This window comes from Rhincodon typus, chromosome 20 (genome assembly GCF_021869965.1).
Source record: "Rhincodon typus isolate 14 chromosome 20, sRhiTyp1.1, whole genome shotgun sequence".
Classification (NCBI taxonomy): Eukaryota; Metazoa; Chordata; class Chondrichthyes; order Orectolobiformes; family Rhincodontidae; genus Rhincodon; species Rhincodon typus.
The window spans coordinates 4,634,831-4,657,172 of record NC_063351.1 but is presented as its reverse complement, the minus strand read 5'-3'; the positions used below and the strand labels follow the sequence as shown (position 1 = coordinate 4,657,172).

Sequence of the window (22,342 nt, the reverse complement as noted above, 5' to 3'; positions counted from 1 at the left end):
CTTCCTGATCCCTCAATCCCTCTGTCCCTCATCCTCACTTCCTGATCACCTCCCTCATCCCTCTATCCCTCATCCCCCTCCCTCATCCCTCTCCCTCACTCATCACCCCACCCCACCCACACCAGCCATGTTCCTGATGACAAATTCTGTCGTTTCTCCAAAGGGAGAGGTCTGCAATTAGTTTCTTTCTCCCACTTTGGAAATAGTAGTCATGAGGATAAATGTGCATGGCCTGTCTCTGCACGGCAATTTGCTTATAGTTCTGTGTAAATTCTTCTATGCTTCTAATTAAGCCATTGACACTTGGGAAATGAGCCTGTGTGCACTTCCATTTCTTAACAACAGTGTAACGTATTTTGATATTGAGAGCACAATACCTTACAATGGGGAGACGGAGACATGTATGTTATTTCCCATGTTAGCTGTTTGTTTAAAATATTTGAATTACTGCATTTCCACACGTTGGCAGATCATTTTCAATACTTGTGTATCGTTCAAGAAGTTAGGCTTTGAGATTAAATTGATCAATGTTTATTGCACTTGTCATTTTGAAAGAACCATTAATGGGGATTTCCAGGTTTGTGGACTTTGTGCAGTTGAGATGTGAACTGACACATCACATCATTACTACTGCTGCATTTGTAGCTTATCTGTGTGTGTGTGTGTGCGAGATAGTGTGAGAGAGGGTGCAGTACAATGATAGAGTTGTGACAACTGTTGTGTAAACAATTCAGTTGCATTCAAACACTCCAAGTGTAGTGGGAGGGGACAGTTCTCTAAACTTGCTATTCACGCAGCATACACATTATAAAACAAAGCAAGCACGTTCTGAGTACATGAAAGCAAAGTACTGCAGATACTTGAAATCTAAAATAAAGCAGAAAGTTCTGGAGAAACCTGGCAGGTCTGGCAGCATCTGTGAAGAGAAAAACTGAAGTTCTGAAGAAATCATACTGGACTTGAAATGTTAACTCTTTCTGTTTCGATATAAGTACAATTGGCCATACAGAAGCACTAATTCTTCTGAATGATACCAGGACTCAGATGGTTAAATGATGAGTATAGGTTACCTGACCTTAACTTGTATTCCCTGGGATTCAGCAGATTGAGGAGTTATCTGGTGCTTAAGTTGTTAAAAGGATTCAGTTGGGTTGATCAAGAGGAAGTATTTCCCTTTGGAGTAAATGAAGGACAATGGGATGTGATCTAAAAATGAGAGCTAGGCTTTTTGGGAGTGAAATCAGGGTGGAATATTTCATACACAAGTCGTGGAAATCTAGAATTATCTTTCCCTCAAAAGATTGGGAACCATTGGAACTATCTAGACTGAGATTGATTGATTGCTTTTATTTCGAGCAGGGGAGCACTAGATGCGAAGCAAAGCTGAACTGATGGATTTCATGTACAGAGCAAACGTGGTCTAATTATACATTGGAGCAGTGATGGATGAAGGACTGTTTTGAAATTCCCCAAATCCCATAGCATTAGAGAATAAAGCTGAAGGAGTGCTTGTTTAGTCAGGAGTGTTGAAGGAGTTTAGGGAAGTACACACTTAAGGGTTAGAAAGGGAGCTGTAGATGGGGCTCGAGATGATGGAAGGGACACAGGATGGCTAATGGAAGGGTGAGATGCACAAGAGGCTGGAGGTGGATTGCATGCTTAGAGAAGGTTCACAAAGCCAGCATGTAAAGCATTTGTAAAGAATGTATGCTCGATTGTGAAGTGCTGAATGACCTCCTGTGCTATTCAGTCTGATTCTGTTTTGAAAAATGTGATATGAAGTTCATAAGTCGATCAGCAAGGATGAGAATAGTGGGACTTCATGTGGATAGCTGCTCAAGGTTTGAGCACCAATGGAGACGTGTAATGTTGCTACGATGGAAGTAAACAGTCTTTGTGATGGATGGGGTATGGAGTGCATACATGGATCCATTGTATGAACTGTCGGTGTGAGAGGCTTTAGAGGAGAGGGAATCAGTGACAGGTAAACAGCAGCTTTCATCCTGATGTTGCAGTTAGTGGAATTTCTCTGGCACTCCGACAGCCAGGGGTGGTTGACTGTGTGATTTAAGAAAGGCGGAAGTGGATGCATTCACAGTACTGTGCAAAATGACATGTCACTGAGAAGCAGCAGAAATTAGAAACAAAGCTGCGAATGAAGACAGTCAGTGAGGAGTCAGATCACAGGCCAGTCTGAACCAGTCAGCAATGTGGGAGACATCGAGCTCTGGCTTAACATAGAGTGAAGGGTAAGCCAATTCTGGCCACAAAAAAAATAAAAAAAATAAATTAAATTGCGCTGTAAAATTAGAGTGTTTTTGACACCAAACATTTCCTGTTAGGAGGCAAAGACCAGTAGGGTGGAAATCAAAAGGTTGAATAAGTTTCAAGTGACATTGTGGATATCTGAAACCTTATACTGAGGTTACAAAATGTTAGATTTGAATGTGAAGGGACCTGGAGGAATGACAGAGCAATGAAGTTGCGATACATATCAACAAGATCCAACTGAATGCTGGAAAGGGCTGAATGGCTGTTATGTTCTTGATTCACATTTAAACTGAAAAGTTGTAGAATATTTAAAAATGGAAATGAACAGCAAAAGAAAATTGCTTGTAAGTTGACAGAGCAGGTACAGCTGTGACAACAGCTCTAAGGGCTGCAGAGTCACAAGCTTTGCTGTACTATCTGTTAAGTAGCAGCATTTCTTAATGTAGGAGTACATGTTTAAACTTAATGCCTGAATATGTTTGCCTTGCAGTTTTCATAGTGTGCATGACCTACCCTGGCTAACAATCAGGAACAAGAAATTTTCTTTTCCATTTTACTAAAGTTTTAAAAATAAAAATATCAAATGTTACAATAAAAAGCAAACATATCAGGTCTACAGTAATGCCAATCCATCCAAAGTCCCAGAAGTTTCAGCATTTGCATTGCAACCACCAGCCACTATAAATGGCAAGGTTTGGAGATTCTCTGCTCAGGTTATAACTCCATTACGGCAGTCAAACATTCCCATTTAGTTGAGCTGCCTGAACATCGATGGTTTTATTTTCATGGTTTTGGTTGTAACATGCTAAGAGGAGGATGACCTTGTATTCCTGGTAGTGGCTATCTCATTTCTGGTAGCATTTCCATTGGTGCTGCTCTTCCACAACGCATTCCCATTGACAGACCCACAGACGGCCTCATACCTGCTGAGGGAGCTCCATACCTGATTGGTGGTGGGCCTTCACAGCCTGCTGCATATTGTTGAGATGCTGCTGTGAAACTGGGTGGTATGGTGGCTCAGTGGTTAGCACTGCTGCCTCACAGCGCCAGGGACCCAGGTTCGATTCCAGCGTTGGGCGACTGTCTGTGTGGAGTTTGTACATTCTCCCTGTGTCTGTGTGGGTTTCCTCCTACAGGCCAATGATGTGCAGGTTAAGTGGATTGGCCATGTTAAATTGCCCGTGGTGTCCAGGGATGTGTAGGTCAGGTGCATTAGCCATGGGAAATGCAGGGATAGGGTAAGGGGGTGGGTCGGTGTGGGAAGCTCTTTGTAAGGTTGGTGCGGACCTGATGGGCCAAGGGCCTGTTTCCACATTGTAGGGATTCTGTGATTCTATGAACTAGAGCTGCTGCAACAGTCCCACATGCCTGGGGTGTCTTCACCTGCTGGCATGGGCCTCCCAGTCCTTGGACAGGACCTGATAACCCATCTGGAGCCTGTGGCATTGGTACAACCTGATGCTCAGCCAATACCAGGTGCACCAGGACTCATGGAATCCAGGATTTCACCTCATAGCAAACTCAATCCAAGTACACGTTTCTCCTCCCACTCTGGCTGCTTGGAGTTTTTCGCTTGTACTTTCTGAATTTATCACAGTCACACAGGATGAGATTGATGTGTTTGTCAAAAACCTTAAAAGTTTCAGTGAAGATGTGCCTGTCCTGAAGGATAATCTTCACTGTTGCAGGGAAGTGAGGGCCACTTCAGTGACCTATTACCATTTGCCTCAGATCCTCTCACTGAGCAGTGATTGGTGATGAATATGAGACCTTCTGGGCTGTCATGGTTCTCTTCCCACACTGGGTAATCCATTTGCCTCATAAAACATCGAGCTTTGAATTGAAATCGTTAGGTGCCTCAGTTCCTGTTCAGACTTGTTTGTCCGTAGAAATCTGTGATCATAGAATATCTTTAGAGAGATTTTGCTTATATTGATATTTTTGTTAACATTCAATTAGCTCATTAGAACTGATTCTTTTTGTGTGCAGCTATGCAGTTGCACTATCCAAAGAAATATATTTGAAGCAGCAAGTAGTTCTGATCTGGAATGTGCTGTGTGAGAGAGTGGCGGATATATAAAATAATAACTCTTAATAGGGTGTTGCATGAATACGAGAAGGGAAGGTAATTATAAGACTAGGGCTGAGACAGAGTGACTAGAATCAATTACACAGTTCTCTCAAAGAGCTGGCAAAAACACAATGGGCCTTAAGGCCTCCTGTACTGTATTAGTCTATGCTGAGGCCACAAGATCAGATTGATAATTTTTTTCCAGATACAACTTTTAGAAAAAATGTACACTTTGACTGTTGGATAAGGAACTATGTTGTCTGAAGGTTGCCAACTGTACTTATAATTATTGCAGTGCAGTGGAGAGTGAGTCATCAGATTGTGATGGCAGAGAGTATAATCTGCACTTCATTACAGGTTTGTGACTGAAATTTATCCATTATATCCTATAATCTTGAAATGGAAATTTCAAATGGGGGGAGAACAGTAAATTTCAAAGCTCAGTTTCTGAGCTGGTTACGCTGGGGGTTTGCAGGTCATCCCAGTCTGGTCCAGTTTGATCCAGTCCAATTTAATCTCTCAGGCTAACTGGGAGAATATTCGCTGTCTGGTTTACACTCTCTCTAATTGGGGGACTGTTCCCTGTCCAGTTTACACACTCATTGACTGGGAGAATGTATCTTCTGATGTTTAGAAGTGTAAATTAAAACATACAAGATCCTGACGGGTAGTTGTGAAACGGATACTTCCTCTTATGGGAGAAACTAGAACAAAACAGAGGTGAGGTGAAAGTTTTCCTCTCTGAATTATGAATCATTGAATATTCCTTTTGAAAAAGTGGTGGAAGCAATGTCCTTGAATATGTTGAAGGAAAAGGTAAGTTGGTTAATGTTCAGCATGGGGCTGAACGGTTATTGGGGTAGACTGGATGAGATTATAGTCGTATCAATCATATCTTACTGAATAGTGGAGTAGCCTTGTGGGGCTGACTTACCTCCTCCTCCTGATACATAAGTTCTTTTGATTAAAAACCCATACAGAGAGCATAAGTGTCCTGGGTCATGGTTGGAGGTTGTATTGTTGAGAAATTTATAAGAGGGAGGGTGTGGGTATAAAATATCACTTTTGCAATAGCCACTTGAACCTATGCCCCATAAAGGACATTAAATTATAATATCTTAATCCAACAGGTGACTGGCTATAGTGTGGCCTTGAGAGCAGAGAGCTGAGAAAATAAGCTTGTAGCAGTTTGAAGTTTCTTCTGGTAAAAGTTAGAAAGATGTTTGGATCTGCTTTTTTTTGATTGTATTCCGCACTGAGAAAAATTGTGCCACGTTTACAGGGAGGATTGGACAGCTAGCTTTTTGTTGCTGCCAAAATTGAATTAATGCTTCCTAGACAGGATGTAGTGAATAATGGGAGGAGAGGCTTTTTCTGGGAGCCTGACTGAAAATTTAGAAAAGCTGTTTTAAGTGATTAATGAGGTGGAAGGGTTAGTCAGGTTGGCATTTTGCATTCTGGCTCCCATTTCTCCCTCACTAAAAACAGATTATCTGGTCATAATGTAATTTGCTGTTTGAGGGAGTTTGCTGTGTGCAAATTGACTACCATATCTCCTTCGCAGCTACACTTCACAATTACTTTATTGACTACAAAGTGCTTTGAGACATCTTAAGGTATGAAAGATGCAATATAAATTCAAATTCCCAATTGACCTGTGCTGGTCACATAGGTTAGTGTTTGGTACAAAGTTATGGATATATAAACATATGGATGATAATGGAATAGTGTAGGTTAGATGGGCTTCAGATTGGTTTCACAGGTTGGCACAACATCGAGGGCCGAAGGACCTGTACTGCACTGTAATGTTCTATGTTCTATGGAAGAGTAATAGAGTTATGCAGTATGGAAACAGACCCTTCGGTCCAACTTGTCCATGCCGACCAAGTTTCCCCAAACTAAACTGATTCCACTTGCCTGTGTTTGGCCCATATCCCGCTAAATCTTTCTTATCCATGTTGCTGTCCAAATGTTGTAACTGTACCTATATCTACCACTTCCTCTAGCAGTTCATTCCACGCATGCACCAGATGGTTATCAGATAAGGCTGAAGCATTCACAGCAGTCTTCAGCCAGAAGTGCTGAGTGGATAATCTGTCTGTACCTGTGTTTTCATTTAGCAATTACAATCTACCGAGCCATTCAGCCCTTCAATCTGGTCTACCATTCAGTCAGGTAGGAGCTGTTCTGGACGTTAGCTCCATTTTTTTTTTACTGCCTTTGCTCCAATTCTCTGATAGCTTTTAAAGAAAAAATCCAGCATTCACAGTCCTGTAAACTTCTGAGGGAAAGAATTGGAACTTGCTATTACTGTTCATGTGAAGGTTTACCTCCAGGCTTTACCACCGAAGGACTCAGCTCTAATTGTAAGATTATGGAGTCTGGATTTCCCCACCAAAGGAAGTAGTTTCTCTGCGTGTGGCCAATTGAAGAACTTTGGCCTTTAAACACCAGAATCTGACCATCCCTCTTCTAGGAATGCCAACCAAGTTTAAACAGTTTGTCCGTATGATTTAATGATTCACTTTCCTTGGTTGAATCACACTTCAGCCGTCTGAACTCAAAATTTATGGCTGAAATAAATCATAGAAAAATACACACTGAATTCTGTCACTGATCCCTGCCAAATCTCAAGGCTGTGATGGTACTCGGGGACATTATCCCTGTGATAGGGGAAGCGGGTGTTAATAGACGTTAATGGAGTGCATTAATTGTGATCGATATAATAAGTTGATGTAACCTGTTTTCAGATATACGTGGCCTGCCAGTCGATGCTGATTGTTCTCGTTGGAGCCCAGCCTGAGTACAGTGTAAACACACAGGAAGTAATCAGCACACATGAAGAGCTCATCAAACATGTCATATTTGAGGAAGATATCACCTCCATTGCAACTGAGGTAAACAATCAGTGTGACCCATATTACTTGTTTGTGTTTGAATGTTGAATCTTCTGTATGGTGATTTATCAGAAATGTTGTTTCCTCACTAGTTAGAGACATAGGAGTAGGCCATTCAGCCTATCAATCTTGCTCTGCCATTTGGCTAGATCATTCCTCATCTTCTACCTTAGTGCCACCTCCCACAGCATTCCCATATTCTTTGATATTTTAACATCTAAAAATCTGCCGATCTGTCCCTTTAACACTGTCAATCACTGGGTTAGGAATTCCAAAGATTCATCATCCTCTGGGTTTTCCTAATCTCAGTCCTAACTGTCCTGCCTCCTGTTCTGACACTCTGTTCCCTTGTTCTGGACTTGCCCATCAGGGAAACATGCTTGCTGCATCTACCTTGCTGTGAACCACTCCGTCTCCTCCTCACTTACCAGGGGTGCAGTTCACAACTGCTCATTCTCTGGCATACTGCACAATCACACATTTTTTCTTTCCATTATGTACCGGTGGCTGACTGACTACTGAATGAGGACCTGCCCTCTGCTGATATCTGATAAATACTGGCATACACTGGAGACCCTGGTGCTGTGTTGTACACTCAATGAAGTTTCCAGCAGGTTGCAGCTTTATCCCAATGGGCAAGAGCCTTGGCTGACTATTTCATCCCTAACCCAGAAGTTCATGATCTCAAAGCACAGATGGGATCAAACCGATAGGAAGATAGAAAATAGGAACAGGAGATAGGGCATTTGGTATTATCATGGCTGATGATCCTAATACATATCCTATTCCTGCTTTTGCCCTGTCTCTTTTGATGCCTTCGGTCCTAAGAACTATGCCTAACTCCTTGAAACCATTTCATGTTTTGGCCCTACCACTTTCTGTGTCAGAATTCCAAAGGCTCTCTGGGCGAAGAAGTTTCACCTCCTGTCAGTCCTAAATGACTTACGCTGTTTCCTTAGATTGTGACTCCTGGTTCTGGACTTCCCAGCCATCAAAAACATCCTTCCTGCATTGTACCCTTGTACTCCCTCCATAGCCAGAACATCCTTCCTCGGATAAAACTGCACACACTGCTTCAGTTGAGGTCTCAGCAAGGCCCCATACAATTGCAGAAAGACATACCTGTACTCAAATCATCTCACCATGAAGGCCAATATACCATTTACCTACACCACCTGCTGCACCTCTATGCATGCGTTCAGCGATGGATGTATAAGGCCACCCAGGTCGCATTGCATGTTCCCGTTTCCCAATCTATCTTTATTCCGATCATTTTGCTACCAAGTGGATAACTTCATTTACGCACATTATATATCATCTGCCCTGCATTTACCTACCCTCTCCACTTGTCCAAATGGCACTGAGGCATCTCTGCATCCTCCTCGCAATTCACCCTTTCACCCAGCTTTGTATCTTCTGCAAACTTGGAGATATTAGAGTCATAGAGCCATACAGCATGGAAACAGACCCCCCAGTCCAAACTCTTCCACGCTAACTAGGTTTCCCAAACTAAACTAGTCCTATTTGTCTGCATAGGGCCCATATCCCTATAAATCTTTCTTATTCACGTACTTGTCCAAATGTATTTTAAATGTTGTAACTGAACCTGCATCTACCACTTGCTTTGGCAGTTCATACCATATACATACTACCCTTTGTGTGAAAAAGATGCCCCTCAGGTTCCTATTAAATCTTTCCCCTCTCCCCTTAAACCTATGCCCTCTGGTTTTGAACTCCCTTTCCCTAGGGAAAAGACTTTTGCTATTCACTTATTTATGCCTCATGATTTTTCAAGGTCACCCCTCAGCCTTCTATGCTCCAGGGATAAAGGCCCCAGCCTGTCCTTATAACTCAAACCCTGCAATCCCGGTAACATCCTTCTAAATCCTTTCTGCAACCTTTTTAATTTAATAATATTCTTCCTATAGCAGAACTCACCTAAATAATTAATATATATTGTAAATAGCTGGGTCCAAGCCCTGTGGTACTGCTGTAGTTTCTGTCTGCCACTCAGAAAATGACCTATTTGTTCTTTCTTAAACTTTGAGCAGATCGGAGCACCACACCTTAGGGAAGATGTTTTAGCCCTGGAGGGAGTTCACTGCAGGTTTACATGGATGATATCTGGACTTCAGGGGCTAAGTAATGAGGAGAAATGAGACAAACTAGGCCTTTATTTCCTAGAATTTAGAAGGTTAATGTATGATCTAATCGATTTCTTCAGGATATTAACATGGAGAGGCAGATAGATAAAGATAAACTACTTCCACTAGTTGAAGATTCTAGAATCAGGGGCATAGTCTGAGAATTAGGGCCAGGCTATTCAGAAGAGACATTGGAAAGCACTTCTACATACAGAGTAGTGGTGATTTGGAACTCTTCCTCAAATGGTGATTGATGCTAATCCAGTTGTTAAATTTAAATCTGTGATAGACAACTTTTATTAAGCAAGGGTATTGAGGTAATGGGCCGAAGGCAGGCATGTGGAGTTAGGCCACAGAGCAGCTATGATCTTATTTAATGATGGGGTAGTGTTGAAGGGTTGCTGCTGTTTGTGTCCTGTTTGACTGACAATTCTCTATTCAGTTTGTACACTACCCCCAATTCCCTACACTTTAGTTTTACATGCTAATCTCTTATGTGGGCCCTTATTGAATGCCTTCTGAAAACCAAGTAAACACATTCACTGGTTCTCTGTCATCAACTCTACTACTTACATCTCCAAAAATTCCATTAGATTCGTCAAGCATGATTTTGCATTTGTAATCCATGCTGACTCTGTACTGTTTCCCAAGTTGTCAGCTGTTTAATCTTTTAAAGTGGACTCTATCATTTTCCCTACTACTAATGTCAGGCTCACCAGTCTGTAATTCCCTATTTTCTCTCTATCTCCTTTTTTTTGAGAGTGGTGGGGTTACATTAGCTACCCTCCAATCTATGGTAACTGTTCTATAGCATCTTGAAGGATGGTCACCAATCAATCCACTATTTCTAGGGCCACATAAGTACTCCGAGATGTAGATTATTGGACCCTAGTGATTTGTCAACTCTCCTGCACCATTTTCCTATGAGTACTGTCAAACTTTTTCTCTTAGTAGTTCATGGGTTCCCTAGAATTTTAAGGCGTCATTTGTGTCCTTCATGAGGACCAAATAAAAGTATGTATTTAATTAGTTCTGAAGAAGGGTCACTCGACCTGAAAAGTTAACTCTACTTTCTCTCCACAGATCTCAGACCTATTGAGTTCCTGCAGCAATTTGTGTTTTTATTTCAAATTTCTAGCATCCAGAGTTCTTTTTATTTTAGTGTTTATTCCTCTGCTTCCTGTTGGTTAACCAACCCTGTATCCATGCTCATACATTACCCCCAAATGCTCGAGTTTTTACCTTGTGTAGTAATTTTTAATGCAGCACATTATTGCATACTTTTATCCTTTCTTCAGAACCTTCTGCTTGGTGCTGTCAGACCTGCTGAGTTTCTCCAGCAATTTCTGTTATTCCAACAGGAAACAGATTCAGGGTAAATGGATCACTTTCAAGTTGGCAAACTGTAACTAGTGGAATTCTGCAGGGATCAGTGCTGAGGGTACTTATTTAATAAAAAAAATCAGTACAGTTGTCAGAAATGATCATGAGTTGGAAAATCAGGATGTAGAATCAGATTGGGTGGGAGGGAGAAATAGCAAGGAACAAAATCACTAATACGTGTCGTTGATTGATATTCCAACAGTAGCTACACTGTAAGACTGAGAACAAATTGAGAAATGATAGGAACTATTAAGAAAAAAGACTGGATGATCTTAACACACATTGGACAAATCAAACTGGCAAAGATAACCTTGAAAATGTGTGAAAGTGAATTCAGAACGGTTTCTTGGAGCAATCTTATGGAATCATTGTAGAATCATAAAATCCTTAGTGTAGAAGCAGGCCATTCAGCCCATTGAGTCCGCACCAACCATCCAAAGAGTGTCTCTCCCAGACCCACCCCCATACCCCGTCCCTATAACTCTGCATTTCCCATGGCTAATCCTGCACATCCCCTGGACACTATGGGTGATTTAGCATGGCCAATCCACCTAACCTGCATGTTTTTGGACTGTGGGAGGAAACCGGAGCACCTGGAGGAAACCCACACAGTCGCTAGGGAACTTGCTATTTTTGATCTGCTAATACATAACAAGACAGGGTGAATTGATTCACCGTAAAGTACCTAGAAGTGATGATCCAAATAGGCACAGACAGATAGGAAAACAAGTTGTGAGAAAGGACACTGTTTATAAAAGGAATACAGATTGGTTAAGTGAGTGGGTGAAAAGTTTCAGATGGATTTATTACATACTTCAGTAGGAAGAACAGAAAACCAGAATGTTGTTTAAATGGTGAAGCACTGCACAATGCTGTGAGTTGGGGGAATTTGCTGCCCTTGTACTTGAACCACAAAAAGCTAAGGTACTCTCACAGCATTAAATTTGAAATTAGGGAAGTTTAGTGCAGGGCATTGGTGAGACCTGGTGTTATGGACAGTTTTAGCTTCCTTACTGCTAGAAGAACACACTTGCAGTTGAAGGGTCTAGGCCCGAAATGTCAGCCTTCCTGCTCCTATGATGCTGCTTGGCCTGCTGTGTTCATCCAGCTCTACATCTTGTTATCTGCAGTTGAAACGTTTGAGAGCAGGTTCACTGAGCTGATTCATAGAGTCATAGAAAATGGCCTTCGGCTCGTCACTTCTTCCAGTCAAAAATAATCATTTAACTATTCTAATCCCATTTTCCGGCCATTGGCCCTAAGCCTTGTATGTCTTGGCATTGCAAGTGCACATCTAAGTATTTCTTAAGGATTGCTTAGCACCCAAAAATGGCCAAGGCATCCAAAATGCAATCCAACTTTCTCAATGTTCCAGGCTTTCAAAAATAAGTTTAGGGCTGGTTTGAGTCTATCTAGCACATCTGACACTCTGTGTAGCATTTTCTCGGATTTTCATGGCAATTTTGCACTTCTGTTCAGATAGGCAGCTGTTCCCTGCTTCATACTTTCCCTTCCCCTGCTACAATCACTTTCAGATTTACTGATGAACTGATGACTTTACTTTCAAGAAGAATAACTTGCAGATCTTTTTGTCAATAGTGGTACTTAATCAGGCAGGAAGCATACAAAGTGAACTTGGCTGGATCTTTGTTCTTCGTTGGACTACTCATCGGTAACATTTTGTTTGGGCCCTTGTCTGACCGGTTTGGCAGGAAACCAATCTTTCTCACAGGTCAGGATGAATGTTAATATTAAAAATGTTCCAATATTTTTGTTTGTCCTTGTAAGGAGTATAAAAGAGAAATATTTTTACTTGTACTATTCCATCAATTTAATTAAATATAAGAACTGTGATTTCAACAGTTTGCACTTGTTGAACACTTTTAACATAGTAGTGTCCCCAAGTGCACTTTACAGGAGTGTTATCAATCCACTTTTGACAGGAAGGCAAACTAGGAGATCTGAGCTCAGGTGATTGGAAAGCTTTGTTAGGTCTAGAGCTGACAAAAGTATGAATGAATGAATGAATATTTCGGTAGCAGATGAGCTGAGATGGGTGGAGATAGACAGTGTTACACCTACGAAATGGGCCTGCTTATAAACAAAACTAGAAAAGGGGATTTTGATTATGGGGCACCTGATTGCAAATATTCCAGAGGCTTCTGGATGCAGTATCTTAATTTTTGGGTTGTAGGCATTTGGATAAGTTGTGGAATCCTAACATCCATGTCTTTTATCTGCAGTAGATTGTGGCATGTAGGACAACTTATTTTTGGCCCCAAAAATCAATATTTTGCATATCATTGGTATGTAAAGACATCCCGTCTGCTTTCAGGCATAACAAGCTATACTTGTGTTAGTTGTCTCCATTGTTCCCTTCATAAATACATATCCATCTTACTGCAATGTTCTGACTCGATGCAAATGATTAAGCCAGGGATGCAAAGATGTGATGGACGGCTCTTGTGGTGCAGTGGTAGTATTCCTACCTCTGGGTCAGAAAGTCTGTGTTCGAGTCCCACCTGCCCCAGACATATGTCATAACGTATCTGAACAGGTTAATCAAAATATTTATAGGCTGAGATGTGAAGACGCACTGGCATTTTTGGTGAATGACCAGGATGGTGACCATTCACACCCATGCTGGTAGTTCACCTCTATCCTTGGCAGATAAGTTGACCTTTGAAGCCTTGAAAAATCCCACCAAAAGCAGAGATCAGGTTGTATACTGACACCTATGGCAATGTGTTCTTGGGAGTTTTCTCCCATTGCTTGATTTTAGTGAGTTAGAGTGGATTGAGATCTGTCTTGGTTTATTTTAGAATTTGTATGTGGATATATGCCTATGCAATTGCAAGGTGTGATGAGTTTGGAGACATAATCACTGAGAATTTAAGGATAAGGGCGAGAATTCAAAGGGTGGTTGTTTTTCTTACTAGTAAGAAAAATTTGCAGATTCTTTAATCTGTCAATTCACCATGATTCACCTTGGCTCTAGGTATTTAAAAGAAACACCCTCTTAATTTACTATGTTTTATTTGCTGACAAGTCATGTTTGTCATCAGAATAGCCTTATTGTTATCAAGTTTAAAACATTTTAGAATTTGTAAATTATTGCATTATATTTTAACTGGCTAAAGCTGCAAGGGGGTTCTTTCCTCATTTAAAATCAGAAATATAAATGATTGAATGCATTGATAAGCCCCAAGTAAACCACAGTCTTTCATCATGAAATACAAGCAGCTAGTAAGTTTTTCCATTAAATTTGATTGGCAGCTAATCGTAGGCCTTTGAAATGTGTGGCACAGACATTTCTTAGCATCTTTTCTTCTGGAATTGACACTTGCTCCGTGGGCTGAGGTAGGAATTACAAGCACTTGTGAGGCGCATTGTGCTATGGAGGGTCTCTGAAAGCACTTATCTTTATTATTTTCCATATATCTGTGCCACCAGTAATTATTTTGTCCATCTCCTGTGTAATTCTAGATGGAAAGAACAAGCTTGCATTTATAAAGCGCATTTCACATCCTCAGGAATACATAACAGCCAGTTAATTTTCATTTTGCAGTGTAGCGAGTTTTCATATTTCGGTAAACATAGCTAATTTATTCATGTACTGAATTGTAAATAATCCAACTTTTAGCCTGAAGGAACTGGTATGACTGAGTTGGGTAGGAAAGCTTGCTAAAAGCCGATTGGTGCATTCTGTTAAACCCCCATCCCACTGCTCCCTTCTCCGGGTACAGTATATATTTTCTGGTACATGTGCATGCAGATTCTGCTTCATCTGAAACTTGCATATCTTGATGAAAATGTGTCTTTCTGCTGTGAACACAAGTTGAGAGCAAGTTTAAACCATGACAAAAGAACCAAATGGTATAACTGTCTTATATTTAGGATATGAGCAGATATACATAATTGACAAATTTGGTCATTATTAATTTTGTCATGATTCCTTAGATGAATTGCTCGTGTTCACTGTGGCTAATTAATAACTTTTTCAACTGAAAGAACATAGCATACCTTGAAGTGGGTCAAATACTATTTCTGGGTAATTATTGAGTTGGTTATAGCCAGTGCTTCCTTTACAGGATGTTAGAAGTGGGTGACAGTTGGTAATAGATCCTTTCCCCGCAATTCATTTGAACTACTCAGTGTCCAAGTCTTGGTTAAGGTATTCCTTCCTCTACTGGCACATGTTGGGTAAAGATGGACTGGGCACAGGTTAATATAACCACTAATAGCAAGCACAGAAATTGGACTGTTTGCGTAACTGTGGGCTGTTTGATTCTTGAATGACATGGTCTCTTTAAAGAAATGTTTCGAACAGTCACTTTTTTTATTTCTTTCAGGCTTGTTCCTTGATGTGGTCTTTGGATTTATTACAGCAGTTGCTCCAAACTATGAAGTTTTCGCAGTTACACGACTTCTTGTTGGGCTTGTGAATGGTGGAATGTCACTAGTGGCTTTTGTACTGACACAGGAATTTGTGGGAAAATCCTATTGGGCTTTGACAGGTAGGTGGCCTTGCAGCAATGTCTGTATATACATCATTTTTCTTCTTATCACTTTCCTTTTCAACTGGCAGGGGAGAGACCAGGATCATCTTCTTTCAGGTCCAGGAGGAGGTAATTGGTTTGTTCTGCCTCATTTCAGTCTTGCAGTCCTATCTGCCTGATGTTTTACCTTTAGTTTCATTTTCTTCCCTTGGATGATGTGCAGACTGACTGTAGCCATTAACATGAAGTGATTTTCATTGCTGCCATTGGCCACTCTGCTCCCTACATGTTTAGAGAAAAAAAATTCAGTGACCCTAATTTTCCTTCCTTCTGTGCTTATGATGAGAGGGATTGTTGGATACAGGTTTTTGGTCATTATATGCCCATCTTAAGTCATGGCTAGTAACGCCATGTCATAACTGTGAACAAGGTTGTATTCAGTACAGAATGTTTGGAAAATACCTTTACTTTTAAAAATGGACATTAATAAGGCTAAGATAGCTGTCAAGTGTCAAATGGCTTGGAATTTCTGCAAAGTTTTTATTGAATGACCGTGGATTGTCATAGCATCCATGGAGAAGTGAATCCTGCAATGATCCTGAGTTATAACATTGACTATTCAGGATGACTATACATCACTTGAATAAATAATCATCTTTATTTAAATGCACAAAAGCTTGCTGATGATAACCAATAAATAAACAATTGCTGCATGATTTCCTTTTAATGTAGTGAATAAGGATCATAATGCACTCCCTGAGTATACAGTGGAGGCAGATTTAATCTCAGCTTTCGCAAGGAAATCGAACACATGAAGAGAGAAAATATTTTAAGGCTAAGGAGAAAGAGTGGAGGAATGGGATTAGTTGAGTTGTTCTTGCACAGAACATGACTAAGTGAATGGCCTCTTGCTGTGGAACATTGGAGGATAAGAGTTAATGTGCTGTACTCTTGCTGTAATTCTTTGATTTATTGACTTTTAATTTTTTTTAAATTTAGGATCGCTCACCAATTTAGTGTTTGCAATTGGAATTGCTGCTTTCTCCGTTATTGGCTATTATATCAGGGATTGGCGTACCCTTGCTGCTGTAGCCAATTGTCCCGGAGTGCTGTTTTTCCTTCTTTTCATGTAAGTTCTTACTTCAATTTGTATACTGAGAAATCTAATTGATGTTGCTGATAGTGCAGAATGATTTTTTAAAATTCACTCACAGGATAAGGGCATCTCTGGCTAGGCCAGAATTTATTGCCCAACCCTAATCGCCCAGAGAGCAGTTAAGAGTCAACCACATTGATCATGAGTAAATTGGATACAAGCACAATTGGAGTAAATCTAATTATTAATGACGAATATGTTGAGGTTGTAGACATGCTCGCTGAGCCGATAGATATGGTTGCAATCGTTTTGTCACCCTGCTCGGTAACATAGTCAGTGTGCCTCCAGTGAAGCATCAGTGTTCTCTCCCGCTTGTTATTTACATGCCTCAGTTTGCTGGATGGTTGGTATTACTTCTGGTTTTGTTTCTCAGTGGTTTGTACACAGGGTCTAATTCAATATGTTTGTTGATGGAGTTCTGGTTGGAATACCAGGCCTCCAGGAATTCCCTGGCACGTCTCTGTTTGGCTTGTGCGATTATGGATGTGTTGTCCCAGTCGAATTCATGTCCCTCGTTGTCCGTGTGTGGTGAGACAAGTGAGAATTGGTCGTGTCTCTTGGTGGCGAGTTGGTGTTCATGTACACACAATCCACTGTTACCGCTGAGACAGACCACAACATGAAGGCACAATACGACTAGACTCACTAATCACCGTACCATACATCAAGGACATTTCAGAGACGACCACAAGACTACTCAGACCTCTAGGTATCAGAGTAGCCCACAAACCAACAATCATCCTATGACAGCTACTGACAAACGTAAAGGATCCCGTACCCAAAACCAGCAAAACTGGGATAATATACAAAATACCATGCAAGGACTGAGAGAAACACCACATAGGCCAAACTGGAAGAAAATTGACAATATGGATACATGAACACCAACTCGCCACCAAGAGACATGACCAATTCTCACTTGTCTCACCTTCTCACTTGTCTCACCACACACGGACAACGAGGGACATGAATTCGACTGGAACAACACATCCATAATTGCACAAGCCAAACAGAGACATGCCAAGGAATTCCTGGAGGCCTGGTATTCTAACCAGAACTCCATCAACAAACACGTTGAATTAGACCCTGCGTACAAACTACTGAGAAACAAAACTGAAAATAATACCAACCACCCCAGCAAACCAAGGCATATAAATAACGAGCGGGACAGAACACTGACGCTTCACCGGAGGCGCACTGACGATGTTACCTAGCAGGGTGATGAAACGTTTGCAATCAAACCCACCGGCTTGGCGAGCACGTCTTCAACCTCATCCACAACCCGAGCTACAAATCTCCTCAAACTTTAGACGAATATATTTGCACAATTCAGCCTAAAGTCCTTTTAAGTTGTGACATTTCTCATCTTGAGTTCTCTGCTGGAAATTATTAATGTCATTCTTGTTGAGATTGCGCTAGCTTCAATTAAAATAATTTGTTCCATATTTTTCACGTCTCCATATTAATGGGGCACAGTCATTGAGAGGTTTATCTACAATATTAGATGTAAGAACCAGCATTGATATTCTGGGCAGTTGTGGAGATTTGTAGGGTGCACTTTAGGACAACTAAATTTAACAATATCTCCTAACTTTAGTCAGCTCTTGTAAGATTGGATCTGAGACACATTTGCGAATGCGATGAGAAAACAGTGATGAACTGAAGTGAGAGGAATTGTGGTAGAAAAGACCAGAATACTGAATACTTGCTTTGAGGCTGACACCATCTCTAACTCTAACTCAGTCATTAAAAGGTTGGCTCATGAATTTCTCCCCTCTTTCTACAATAAGAATTAACAACTTCACTTGAGGGTATTTGGAGGTTGGGAACTCTTCAAAAAAAAAAAGAAAAAATAAGAAAAGAGTTAAGATAAAGAAAGATGAGAGGAAGCATCAAGGAAAAAAATGAAAGTGAAGTATTTTACGAAGATTTAGGAAATAGATAATTTTGGAAAATGAGTTATGCCATCTGAGAATCGACAAGAAAATATGAGAATTTGTGAAGCGTTACTTCTAAGAGAGTAAACCATTTAGTTCCTCCTGCCTGTTTCACCATTCAGTTAGGCAATGGCTGACTTTATTAAATAAAATTTAGGCCATTTGATGCAAATAGATGGATGTGATAACACTAGAGGGGGTACAGAGGAGGTTTACTAGGATGTTGCCTGGGATGGAGAAATTGAGCAATAAGGAGACACTAGATAGGCTTGGATTGTTTTCTTTAGAGCAGAGAAGACTGAGGGAAGACATGATTGAGGTGTATAAAATTATGAGAGATATGGACAGAGTGAATAGAGAGCAGCTGTTCCCCCTTGGTTGAGGGGTTAATTATGAGGGCATTGTTTTAGGATAAGGGGCAGGCGATTCAGAGGGGATTTGGGAAAAAGCCTTTTCACTTAGCGGATGGTGGGAATCTGGAATACACTGCCTGGGAAGGTAGTGGAAGTTGGAAACCTTACAGCCTTTAAAAAAAAATGTTTGGATGAGTACTTCAAAGTATCATAACACCCAAAGATATGGGACGAGTGCAGGAAATTAGGATTAGCGCACTTTTAGTGGTAGTTATGTCCCTGCAGGTTCGATGGGTCGAAGGGCCTTTTCTGCGCTGTACTAATCTTTTCTATGCTAGTGGCGATATTTCGTATGATCTGTATCTTAACTTCTGTGTGAAGAAGTGCTCCCTGGCATAATCCCTGAGTACCTTGCTCTAATTTTAAGGTTATGCATTCTTATTCTGAACCTTGCCAGAGGAAATTGCTTTCCCTTGGCTTGTCAAATCTCTTAATTAACTTAATTAACACCCCAATGAGATAACTCCTTAATCTGCTATACTCAAGAGAATGCAGTCCTAGTCAATGCAACCTGACTGTATGATTTAATCCCAGTATCTCACTCAGAATCTATGGTCACTGATAATGTGAGTCATTTACAATTGCTAGAAATGCATTCGCAGGCAATTCATTCTGTGCAAACAGATATGTTCAAGCCTTGCACCATTTTTGAATTATCAGAGAGCTTGAGGAGTCTTAAGTTCCCCATTGCTTTCTTCACAGCAACAGTATGACCAATGAGAGTTGACACTCCAACCAATTTTCTCTTTATCCTGTAACATAATTTGTCTTAATGGTTTGAAAATTGTCATTCTTTTCTTAGTCCTGATGAGTACAAGACAAAATGCTTTGGCAACATGTCTTTCTGCAACAATAGTCGTGTTCTGTCGTACCAAGCAACTGTTTTTCATATCTTCCTCATCATTTGTAAAATGAGTAAAAAGTTCCAGGATTTTCCTTTTGGACATTGCTGCTGACAACAGTGCAGTTCATTTCCTATTTATTTATTTGTGCCTTTGTTATTTGTTTTTTGTTGCAATAGTTTTTACTTCAGCCAAAAAGCTTCGGTGAAGAGAATTCTTACATGTCTTTTGAAAGTCAATAGACCTGATAGTCCACAATTTTAATACATTCTCAATTAAGTAAATGTAGCTAGGCAAGCAATTAAACCACTTTGGCTGTATCTTTGCTGTATTGAGGTTGAAGCACTTAATTTATAATACATTTCTTATGTTCCTTATCATAGATATAGTCATAGGTGTCAACTCAATAGAGCTTTAATACCCAAATTCCTGTTCAGAACTTGTATTAAAACTATCAATAATGTTTGGTGATCTTTAGTTTTATATTTAATGAATTGTGACATATTGCTGAGATGACTCCTCAAGCCAGTTGCAGCATTCATTTACTTCCTGGCTGACCTGTGCCTTAATTTTTTACCCACCTCGGTTCCATTATCTTTAATGCCCTAACCTAACAAAAGCCATCAATCTCAGTGTTGAAATTTTCAGCAAAAGAGATCTCAAGGTTTCTAGATTTTTCAAGACTTTATTTCGGAACCTGGGGTTGTAAATGAGGGGAGATTCGGCTAGCAACAAGAAACTGATTGGTCTTTGGGGTGATGACCTGTTGTCGATCAGCAAGACCTTCTGTTTGCCAACAGCTTTGTGATTGGCTGCCAATTAGCTGAATGGCATATGGTGTGAATGATCAGCCAGAAGCTGTCGCACCTCCAGAAAGGAAAGAGCTGTCCATTCTCTGCAGCTACAAACTCCTCAAGCCGGCAGAAGGCCAGTTTATTTTCTGCCATCACTTGCTGTAAACTGAGGCCTTTAACAAATAAGACAAAGACTTCCTACCAGTAAACCAGTCGCTTTGTGCCTCCTGCAAGTGAGTGAAAGGACCCGGAGAAGGATGATGGAAGAGCAGCAGGTCCTGACAAGCCAAAAGCATCATCTCAGTTAACCTTGTGTTTTTCACTCCACCTATTACAACCATGTTTCTTTTAGTGCATTTTGTGTCTGTCTGTGTGTGTGTAGGGAAAATCTTTTTCAAGGGATCAAGGGTTTTAACTAGTTGAGTTATATGTCATCATTCATAATTGTATATCTGTAACTAGAATCTGTTATTTGTAATAAGTAGTAATTCTTTATAGGTATAGAAGCTTTGCCTGTCTAAAAAGACAAGTAAATTGGGGAATTTTATGTACTTTGATACAATTTTTAACTTCAATGACAGCTTTGAGAATATTGGGTTTCCAGCATACTACAACAGTGAGGTGTAATTTTCCTGATGTCACCCATGTATGGCCTAGTATTAATTTTAAAATTAGGTTGCATTGTACAGGACTTCCTTACTAGTGGAAAAATGTAGATACCAAAGGAGTGTTACAGTTGTATAGGACTTTGGTTCGACCACATTTGGAATACTGTGTACAGTTCTGGTCGCCACATTACCAAAAGTATGTGGCTGTTTTGGAGAGGGTGCAGAGGAGGTTCACCAGGATGTTGGCTGGTCTGGAGGGCGCTAGCTATGAAGAGAGGTTGAGTAGATAGGATTATTTACGTTAGAAAGATGGAGGTTGAGGGGGGACCTGATTGAGGTCTACAAAATCATGAGAGGTATAGACAGGGTGGATAGCAAGAAGCTTTTTCCCAGAGTGGGGGACTCAATTACGAGGGGTCACGATTTCAAGGTGAGAGGGGAAAAGTATAAGGGAGATATGCGTGGAAAGTTCTTTACGCAGAGGGTGGTGGGTGCCTGGAACGCGTTGCCAGCAGAGGTGGTAGAGGCAGGCACGATAGCGTCATTTAAGATGTATCTAGACAGATACATGAATGGGCAGGGGGCAGAGGGATACAGATCCTTGGAAAATAGGCGACAGGTTTAGATAGAGCATCTGGATCGGCGCAGGCTTGGAGGGCCGAAGGGTCTGTTCCTGTGCTGTAATTTTCTTTGTTCTTTGTTTTTTGTTCTTTGAGTGTGCATGGCTCTCGATGAATAGTTTGCTTTTATTTTCACAAAGGTTGTGAGAAACACTAGGTGGAGCACTTACTGCATCACAACAGAAACAGTGTCAGTCCCAGAAAATGAGAGATACTGTTAAGTGTCTTTATAAGTCATTTGTCACTTGCAATTTGACAGTTAACCTAAATTTAAGTTTTGAAGTACAAACTGAAATCTGTTAGTAAGGAGTAAATGAAAATGCTACGATTGATTGTTACTCAAAATAATCAGAAATATGTTGGCAGATAACAAGGTGTAGAGCTGAATGAACACAGCAGGCCAAGCAGCATCCGAGGACGGCTGACGTTTCGGGCCTAGACCCTTCTTCAGAAATTGGGGAGGGGAAGGGGGTTCTGAAATAAATAGGGAGGGAGGGGGAGGCGGATAGAAGATGGATAGAGGAGAAGATAGGTGGAGAGGAGACAGACAGGTCAAAGAGGTGGGGATGGAGCCAGTAAAGGTGAGTGTAGGTGGGGAGGTAGGGAGGGGATAGGTCAGTCCAGGGAGGACGGACAGGTCAAGGGGGCGGGATGAGGTTAGTAGGTAGGAGATGGGGGTGGGGCTTGAGGTGGGAGGAGGGGATAGG

General features: G+C 40.9%; 1 protein-coding gene across 4 annotated transcripts in view; it reads left to right on the top strand.

Moving 5' to 3' along the window:
• The first annotated feature begins 63 nt into the window (after positions 1-63).
• The window catches only part of slc22a15 (solute carrier family 22 member 15), a 54,828-nt gene continuing 32,549 nt past the window's right edge, over positions 64-22,342 (top strand). For 2 of the 4 annotated variants that reach the window (XM_048608861.1, XM_048608859.1), the window contains exons 1-5: positions 64-169; positions 7,093-7,239; positions 12,366-12,498; positions 15,119-15,283; positions 16,265-16,394. In XM_048608861.1, coding sequence (XP_048464818.1) covers positions 128-169; positions 7,093-7,239; positions 12,366-12,498; positions 15,119-15,283; positions 16,265-16,394 — 617 coding nt within the window. In that variant the 5' untranslated portion in view covers positions 64-127. Of the gene's footprint in view, positions 170-6,497; positions 6,518-7,092; positions 7,240-12,365; positions 12,499-15,118; positions 15,284-16,264; positions 16,395-22,342 lie in introns of those variants that run through there. The other 2 variants (XM_048608862.1, XM_048608863.1) reach the window with 2 other exon arrangements.